This window comes from Capsicum annuum, chromosome 11 (assembly GCF_002878395.1).
Source record: "Capsicum annuum cultivar UCD-10X-F1 chromosome 11, UCD10Xv1.1, whole genome shotgun sequence".
Lineage (NCBI taxonomy): Eukaryota > Viridiplantae > Streptophyta > Magnoliopsida > Solanales > Solanaceae > Capsicum > Capsicum annuum.
Window position 1 is genome coordinate 214,475,196 of NC_061121.1, and position 9,704 is coordinate 214,484,899.

Below are 9,704 nucleotides of genomic sequence, written 5' to 3' on the forward strand. Positions count from 1 at the left end.
TTATAGCTCTATTGCAACAATTTTTCCTATCTATTGCAACTATTTTTAAAGCCTATTGCAACGGTTTTGTTGGATTTTTGTAACACTTTTGGACTACCTATTGCAACGACTTTATTGGCTTTTTGCAATGATTTGTGACTATCCATTGCAATAATTTTTAATACTATCACAACGATTTATTAATCTATTGCAACGATTGTTGCCACGTGTTGTAACTAGTTCAAATATCAATTGCAACAATTTATATAAAATAGCCACCCGTATTGTAAATTAGTATTACATACATAATAAATTATAATAAACAATTATATACACATCACAAAATAAAAGATAAGAAAATTGCTCTTAAGTTAATGAACATTCCTTGTGCTGAGTATGATAAGAAAATTGTCATTATCCAACTGTTTTGTCTGTATGGCTTCACGAAGGATAGTGGCTTCTGCATTTGTCGTATCAGGATCTACCAGTTCCTTATCATATCTATAGGACCCGACTACACCAATTAGAATCTGCCAATCATCCACATAACATATCATTTGATTGAAGTCACTATAATCCAACTCAATATGGAGAAGCATTTATCAATTATCAGTTTATCACAAAGAGTGCTAATTTAACTTTAATGGATCCATTATAGTTAAATTTAAATCAGACATCATCAAGGTATGATATCTTCACTGCTCTGAATGCGCCCTGCTAGTCAATCTTAAGACACTGAAGATAGTGTCTTTAGCTAATACAGACGAAATTGGTTAAGAATATTGTATGCTTAGGCTTGAAGATCCGACTAGAAGTGACAATATGTACCTTCTGTACAGGCATAGAAACATTTGCTGCAATATCTTCTTCAAGTGAACGATTGAAAAGGCCACAATATGTTTGTCTCACCGCGATCAGATGATTAGGAGATGATCCACAAGCTATCTCTACTATCACTTGCAATTGGGTGGTTGTTTTCTTTCTTGACTTTAAGGCTTCATTTGCTAGCCGTGCATCTTTTTCAGAAGGCTCGTATGTCCACAACATGACTGCTTCCTGTCACACATGTAAAGCTAAAATTATCACTTGGAAACTTGGGAATTACCATGCTCAAATAGAGACCAAAATTGCATTCTGATGCAGATATAGTAATCTGATAGGCATTCTAGAAACATACCAAGGTATCTCTACTATAACTTGCAATCAAAAATTGCATTCTGATGCAGATATAGTAATCTGATAGGCATTCTAGAAACATACCAAGGTATCTACTATAACTTGCAATCATACTTATGCCCAAATACTTTGAAAAAGGCAAAATCTAGAAACTATAATTCCAGGAAAAAGAACTATTCTACTTTAGGAGTAATGAAAACATACCTCAAGTTTTCACAACACTCCGGATTTAACCTCAAAATAATACTAGAAATGAGAATCAAAAGAAAAGCAAAGCTAAATACGAAAAGTGACCTATAGGGAGTAACTTCTAACGAGCTAATGCTATCAAATTGTGAGTCGATTACCAAAGAGAACAAAATATCTAGGAAAGTAATAAAAGGGATTTGATTTATAAATGTCATCGATAAGGGACTTATTGTAAAGTTGGTGGTAGGTTTGTCTGATCTTTTTCCTTTGGCTTGCATTGCTATGGCCCAACACCAATATTACTGACTTCTCATTAGTTCCCAGTCCTACTCACAACCACAAAACTAATCCCCGTCTTTATATCAATGAACAAAAAAATAAGTCATATTAAAATCACTAATTCCAATAGGGATGACAATGTGGACGTGGCCATGGCTGCATCAACCTAACTATTCTATCACATTACCACATTGGTAGAACATTCCAGGCAATTGTATCAGTTACTACAGTGAAGATCCAATTCAGTTCACCAAGAAGTGTCTTTCGATCTGTTTGGCGGCCAGGAATTCTATCTATCATAGCATAGTCAAGTGACTCATAAAGCAATGACCGTGTGCAAAACCTAACAGCCAAAGAAAGACAATTAAATAGATATGAAAAAGGAAAAACTAGTTATAACAAACTTGACTGAAAAGTTAAAAAATTATAGAACATAAAAGATTCTTATGAACAAACATAGGTCATAATGGTTGAACGTGCATAGCAGCTTATCCAAGAATTCTGACATCAAACTTGAGGTAAGCACAAATAACTAAGTACACTCAAGACATACTAAGTGGAAATTCCCTAAGACGGTATATTAATCATATAGCAACAGTTGGCATAATAGACAACACCCATATGGTTCCTGGAATATGAGGTGCCATACAGCTTTGGAGTATCAAAGGTACTTGTCCTGTTTCAAATATTCTTTTGGTGAAAAAGCTCTTCTAACTTTCCACACACACATATATGGTTAGTATATGCAAAACAAACATGACGTATAAGATAAACTATGGAATATAATAAATAAAGAAAATCATAATATTCATTAGTAAGGACCAAACCCACTGAAACGGTATACCAAGTTTCCCACAATTAAGTATTGCTGCTAGTTTGTCCCATTGCAGAATTGGATAGGTTTAACAGAAAGTGGGCAAAAAAGTAGAATGGATCAAGGATAAACAACTTTTACTGAGAGAGATTTACCATCTCAATGCCATTTTGATTGGTGTTGTGAGGCAGGAAGTGAAAACATCAGCAGGAAATTCAGCACTCTGAGAAAGCGTCTCATGTGCTTCACAGGCAGCAAGCAGAATACAATCTCTTGTAGAAGGTGCAGAGGAACTAGAGGCGATCAAGTCATGGAGCTACATTAAGAAAATGGCTTGATTAGGGTGAGCTTAGTAGATGGGTAGGTTGATGCAGGTTTCCATCGTGTGTTGCACATGAAACAAGCAGTTCTACTATTAGTGAGGTTCACAGGTTTCCTACGATAAAGGATATGTTCGTGTATATTCGCATCGTGCAACCTTTGCATAGCCTCCTAAGCTGCTGGATATAATTTTTAACCTCATAAGTAAATTGTGATTTTGACTTTCAAGTAAAAGATGAATTTTATAATAGATACCAATTACAAATATCTCCGAGAAAGATGATAGTAATGAGCTATTTCAGTTCATTTGTTAGACCATTTTGGCTCTTGTTATTATTTTTCTGCCAAGAGCCTGAAAAATATTAACTGAATATAATGGCACTTCTAGTTCATGCTAAATTGTAACTTCACTGTTGGAAACTAGAATAGTACAATGAAACTGCAACAAAGATAACTGAATTCCACTGAAGATTGTTACAAGAATCTTCAGACAGTGATAGTGAGAATTGCAACTTAGCAAATCTATGCATACATATAGCAATTATATGACCAACTATATGGTCAAATGACTAAATCGAGCACTAAGAATTCATCATATACTGCATAAACATTTTTTTAAGGAAAAGATACCGGATTTAGAAGTACTTATACTTGCCACATCCAAGTAACAGAATAGGATGAATACGTAACCTAAGACAGAATGCGATAAAGAGCAAAGCTAGGTAAAAAGCATAAAGTTTTCTTTTTCTGGCCAAGTGCAAACTTGAATTGTCTAAATGGAGAAAACAAAACTCATCTACAACAAAACTTGGCAGCTTAGCATTACGTAGAAATATGAAGAGGGTCCGACTTCCATGCTCGGTCCACAAAAACTCAGGTAAGACTAAACTTGTAGCTCGACACTATGTAGAAATATGAGAAAGTTCTAACTTCCACATCGGTTAAAATTATATCAATGTTCACCTGTAGAAATATGTAGAAATTGTCTTTTGCATTTTACCTGTAAAAATGTGGATATTGAAAGAAGTGGAATTTCTCCAACCTTTTGATGCCTGGTCTGCAGAAACAATCCAACAAGAAACATGATTTGAGCTATCAAAAAGAAAATTGTAGGAGTAAAAATCAAAACAGAAAAATAGTGTACCTGGATTAAGAGCATTATTATTGCAAAGACCACTTTTGTAGCCTCTGTTAACACAAGCTCATGAGTTAATATTGCCAAAAACATATAAGACAATAGTTCATTCTAACAACCGATGCCAGATACTCTAACAAGTTCTGTATTTCAAAGGACAAAGAAACTGACCTTATAGCTAATGGCTAGATGAGCTAGTTCTTGTGCGGCACCAAGGTCAGAAACTCCAACTCTTACACTATAACCGTCACGTAACAATATCTGAGCAATACGGATACCAACGTGTCTAGTGGCACCAGAAACAAACACCATTCCAGGATCCTTTGCCCTTTGCCTTCCAAAAGACAAATCAGAAGATGCGTTCGGGCTAGCAGGTATCAAAGACGTCACATTAGACAACTTACCTGTTGAAGACACATTATATTATTTTGGAATTAAAAGTGTGTCCCCTCTTAACAACTTGATTTTCTAACTTTTTAGATAAGACAGTCACACAATTCAATATGATATTAGAGCAAATAGATGTCTAGTGTGCTCAATATGACAATAGGATTTTGCGTAAACACTGTGAGAATATGGAATACTAAGGAATGGCTGAATGAGAGGGCCAATTCATCACAAAACATAGCACATTTGTCCTGCAATTTGCAAGTCTTTCTAGATGGGCACAACTTATACCAAGTCATATTATGCAAATAAAGGACAACCAGTTGCAACGGGGCATATTCGCCAACCCATGGTCATATTCATGTATCAGTCTATCTTCCTCCCATATAAAAGCAGATGAAAATCATACATGACTTGTAACACACCATGATCTTCATTGCTATATGTCATGAGGACATTCCTAACAGACTGTTATTATGTTAAACAATGAATTAACTACTAATATTCAGAAGACAGGAAAAATAAAATAACCAAATAAGGTGATAAGTGAAGCACAATAACGAAGAGGAGTAACAAAAATCATAAGAAAACCAACTACGAGAGAATGCTACTACTCCTGGTGTGGACAGGGAATAGGTATTGTGCACAAACCTACCGCTCTAAAGCTAAATAAAGCACAACTATCTACTAACCTTCTACCCTAATCTACGACCTCCATAACCTCCTACCCAAAGTCATGTCCACAGTAAGCTAAAGTTGCACCAAAAAACTTGGACATCACTCACACTCCTATCTACATTTATCAACCTAGACATCATATTCGAACTACAGATTGAACAACTAAGCAGCTTTAAGTCAATCGATAACATACAAATCGCCAAGGGTAATCAGTTCAATTATTCCACCATATACCAAATTAATAACATTAGAAACAAATAAGATGAATAAAACCACCTGAAGCTCTCTTAGAACATCTACAAGCTTCCTAACTTGTGGAGTCAACATCTCGAGTATATCCTTATGCTGTCCACCCAAAATTTTGAAGCTTATCCTACAAATTACACAAAAAAAAACAAACAAAGATACATCATATGGAACAAGCCGTGTTTTAATAGATATACATCAACCTCACTTGTGTGATACCAAATACCAAATCCATACATCAACCTCACTTACCTCGAACCGCCCATATTTTTATATATTTTATTATATTTTAGCATACTTTGTGAAAAATTGAGGAGAAAAAAATTAAATTCGATGCAATAGCTTTTTTTTCCTCAATTAAGCATTGATAGGTAGTTTTATGCAAGCATTGCTATAAGACACCCTATTGCAACGGTTATATATCAATAGCAACGGTTATAGCATCAATTAGTTTCTAATATAATTTTTTTTTTTGCAACGGTTGGAACCGTTGCAATAGAACCTCTATAGCAACGCTTTTGAAACCGTTGCCAAAAAGTTCGTTGCAATAAGAGTAATTTCTAGTATTGACATCTTACTATTAAACGTATTTTACTCTTCCCTCATTGTTAATTTTGTAAAAACATGTGATTTAAAGTATTGTTCATAAAATTATTGTGATGGTTTTGAAACATAGGTTGAGGTTTTTGAATGTTTAAGAATTGAACAATGTTTCTCATGGTTTATATATGATTTTCATGCTTTAAATGTGATTTTGAACGTGTGGGTGCATGGGGATGTTGAATGAACTAGGGAATTGTGATTTTCCCAAACTTGTGACTTTTGAAGTGGTTATGTCCCCAACTCCAAAACGTGAAATTTGTTTTACTAATGAGAACTGTGGGGATTTGTAAAATTGAATTAGTCTTGAATTATTGTACAATATAAGAAGATATTTGAAATACAATGTCATGATTTAATAAACAAAGGGAGTCGGTGTTCCCCAATGTGTATTAATGAACAAAGTTCTCCCGGAGTTAATGGAAATTGTTTTGGCATGACGTGTGACCTTGCAAGTGTAGTTGGTACGACTATACCAACATTGTATGCCTGAATGTGGAATCTGGTTCAATGAATGGAAATGTGTGATACTTGTTTTAATTGGGCTATAATAAGGGTTGTGTAGCTGAGTCGTGAAAGTGGAGGTCCGAGTGACCGATACTGGAAACTGCATTTGCCAGCGCGGGGGCCAGAGTGACTAGGGAGGTTCGAGTCTCCCTTATTATTATTTCATGATTAGGGAGGTTCGAGTCTTCCGTAAATCATTATATGATCGGGTACTTAGGACATCTTGGTATATATTGGAGGGTTCGAGTCCCTCATGTGCATATATATGAGATTATTCTCCAATTCGTGTGGCTACACGCATTAAAGCCCGATCAAGGAGTGAGAGTTGGGGGCCGTATAGCCCATGGGTACTATTATATGATAGTTGGGCTACACAATACAGTTTAAGGTTTTGAAAAGCATGTTAAGCCTTGTTCCCTATCCTGACATGTGATATAGCCCATGGGTACAATTATAGCCCATGGGTACTATTATATGATAGTTGGTCTACACAATACAGTATGTATGTATGTATGTATGTATGTATTTGATTATGTGCATTGGTTTTGGAATGATTTTAAACTGTTGATCAAGTCATTATGTTATCCTTATCTCTGCGTTACATGCTAGCCCTCACCCCGCTAATCGTATTCAGACATTGTGTCCCCACGTGATACAAGAACTGGTCATACTTTTACTTCTCTTGCTCAGTGACTTGGATCCAAAATTAGCTAGTGAGTCAGATTGAAGTGGTGAGCTTTCATTCTTTGAAAGACCCCATTTCATGATTATGATTTCCTTTATATTTTGACTATTCCATTGGATTTGATTTTTGGCTATTGTCGGGGGTCCCGTAACTTTATTGATATTCAGTTTTGGGTCATTGTTTAGAAGCTTTGTTTGAACTACTGTGGCTATTGGGTGATATCGGTTAGCCGATCGACGGTGGTTGGGTATGGACATGAATTTAGACTTTCTTAGACTATTGTATGCTACTTCTTATATGTTCGAAATTCAGTTGAACTTAGGGTACAGTGTGTTTGGTTTGGCTAGGTGTAGGGGTGGATCTCCGATCCATGCGGGACTTGAGATACCAGTCATGACCAGGCCCTGATTCAGGTCATGACAATTACACTATATTCACACATCACAAAAGGTACATAATTTCATAATGCTTATATGAATGACTTGTTATTACCCATATGAACCTAATTTGTGGGATCTCCAATCACACAGGTTGACTTACCATCATTATTAATCTTCTCAAATTGACTACAAGTTCCACTCCCCTTGATGTTTCTTTTAGTTTGTGAATTGATTAGATTCACCTCAGACTACACATAATTTACCTATGTATATAATTTCATATCACAACAATTGTTTTATCACATTGTCTCAAATGAATGTGTCTACTTCTACCAATGAAAATTTTATTTTTTACCATAACTTTTGTTGTTTGGCAACCACAACATATTAATACAAAATATGAATTTATTTCAATTAAAATACTAATTGGTTTTCTTAAACAATTTCATTACTAGCCAACTTCAATCAAACAAAATTTATTTGGCTAATTTTTATGTTATGACACATAACCATCGGTGCAGTTGGAGATTCACTTTACACTATTTGTACGTCTCTAGTGCAATCTATATATATAATAAAGAAGAATATTCTACTATGAGGCTAAGTGTCATCTTGTAATATCCCGTACATCTACCTAGCTTAAATTCATCCCAAAGATATCAAAGACTTGTTTTAAAGAAGAATCAAGTTTTATACATGCGGTATTTTCAAGATTTTCACTTTTTGTCATGTAGAAAATTGAATAAGCTTTCCATCGATACCAAATTCACCCAATCCAACACCCGAACAAAGGGTTAGAGCCTTTTTTGTGAGACAGTGTATCACCTGAGACATCAAAGCGTCGCGGAGCAAGCCAAAATGGCAATCGTCAAAATCCAGTGAGCCTCCGCGATTATGGCGCGTTGTGCCAGGGCTCAAATTCAGAATTGTTCTTTTTCCAGTGTATCAGCGTGATGTCTTCGCGTCACGCCAAACTTTCAGGTCCCATCCAATGTTGCAACGCTATTTCACCGCGTTGCGCCATCAGCCCAGTTACCAGTGGGCAATTTCCAGTGACATAACGTGATAGCGCCGCGTCTCGCCAGCCTGTCAAATCGGGAGATTTCGACAAAAATCAAAAGACGCATCCTAGGTTAAATGGGTCTTTTCCCATGATTTTAGTTCATCCTTAAACATGAAATTTAACCCTACATGACCAAAGGATATCATTATTCACTCTATTTTCCCCCAAATTGAGTTGCTCTCTCTTAAGCCAAGAAACCCTAGCTCTCAAATTCAAGGGCCAAAACACAAGAACTCTCCATCAATCTTTCCAAATTCATTAACTCAGGGATGCATAGTGTTCATTCATGGACTCCTTTCGTCCATAAAGCCCAAGAATCTCTATTCAAAGTTCAAGTATATTGATTTTTATGAATTCCATGTTGGGTTTGCTTTTGTTCATGTTGATAATGACCAATTGAATTCTAATCCATGTTTGGTGATAAATTTTAAGTGGAATTAATTATTATAGGTGTAGGTTCATGCGAACCCATGATTAAACCATTGAATGGTGAAATTAGAACTGAATCATGATGTTTACTTATTGTATAATGTTGTCTGCATATAATATGCTCACTATGTGTTTGATTAAATGCCTATGGGAAGGAAAAGTGTCTTACTAGTATGATAATATGAAATCCCCATTCATATACAAGTTCATGCATGTCAAGTGTTTAATGAAATGTCTTAGTCAATGGATTATGGATATGTGTGTAGCCATTGTTGTGTTTTAGAATTTATGCCATGAATTACTATTATACTATCGAGTCCTGGGGTATCTAATACCCGACAATTTGGTTGTGTGCCTAGAGCCTGTGTTATGTTTTCACGATATCCTCAGTCAAGCTATGTGCAGTAGAATTCAGTCAGTCATATGACTCAGGAAAACTCAGTAGACTCAGTAATCCCAAAAAGCTCAGTACTTTAGTAATCTCAGTAGTATTTTGTCAATCAACAGAACTCTATAAACTCAGTCCGGTTCAATTCAGTTAATCATGTTCAGTGTCTATTCAGATGGGAATAGAATTTAGCACCGAGTGAACCCAAGGATGAGGACATACACTGACAGAGGAGGGTGTGAACATTAGAAGCAATCCTTGCATTCCAGAACTATGTAGCCAGCATAGGTTGAGACATCAACACAGACAGATGAGGATTGATGAGGTGGATAAACACTGCCAGTTGAGGGTCCCACAGTCCTTTTTTTGGGACACTGTCAGATGAGGGTCACTCACAGCTTGTCCTCACCAGTGGCGCGGTATTGACACCCTCCCAATTAGGGTTACA

At 36.0% G+C, this 9,704-nt stretch overlaps 1 protein-coding gene across 4 annotated transcripts; it reads right to left on the bottom strand.

Annotated features, from left to right (window-relative positions):
- Window positions 1-227: 227 nt before the first annotated feature.
- Window positions 228-5,447, bottom strand: LOC107848681 (annexin D3-like). 4 transcript variants are annotated; one of them, XR_007047007.1, is made up of 7 exons: window positions 5,235-5,440; window positions 4,065-4,260; window positions 3,903-3,946; window positions 3,759-3,815; window positions 2,593-2,753; window positions 808-1,035; window positions 228-509 (listed from the first exon to the last, which is right to left on the bottom strand). XR_007047007.1 is itself a non-coding variant. In XM_047399223.1 (6 exons), exons 3-6 carry the CDS (start codon window positions 3,915-3,917, stop codon window positions 351-353), a joined length of 459 nt encoding a protein of 152 aa, XP_047255179.1. In that variant the 5' UTR covers window positions 3,918-3,946; window positions 4,065-4,260; window positions 5,235-5,447; the 3' UTR covers window positions 228-350. The 4 variants fall into 4 exon arrangements, 2 of the variants coding, with proteins under 2 accessions (XP_047255179.1, XP_047255178.1); XR_007047006.1 differs by lacking the exon at window positions 5,235-5,440 and having other exon boundaries at window positions 4,065-5,221; XM_047399223.1 differs by lacking the exon at window positions 2,593-2,753 and having other exon boundaries at window positions 5,235-5,447.
- Window positions 5,448-9,704: the final 4,257 nt, after the last annotated feature.

Bases quoted from the DNA above. Each gene is read 5' to 3' on its own strand.
- LOC107848681 (XM_047399223.1), bottom strand. The intron at 1,036-3,758 runs GTAAAATGCAAA...CATGTGTGACAG, and splicing joins CAATATCCACATTTTTACAG to GAAGCAGTCATGTTGTGGAC. The intron at 510-807 runs GTACATATTGTC...GATGATTGGCAG, and splicing joins TTTCTATGCCTGTACAGAAG to ATTCTAATTGGTGTAGTCGG.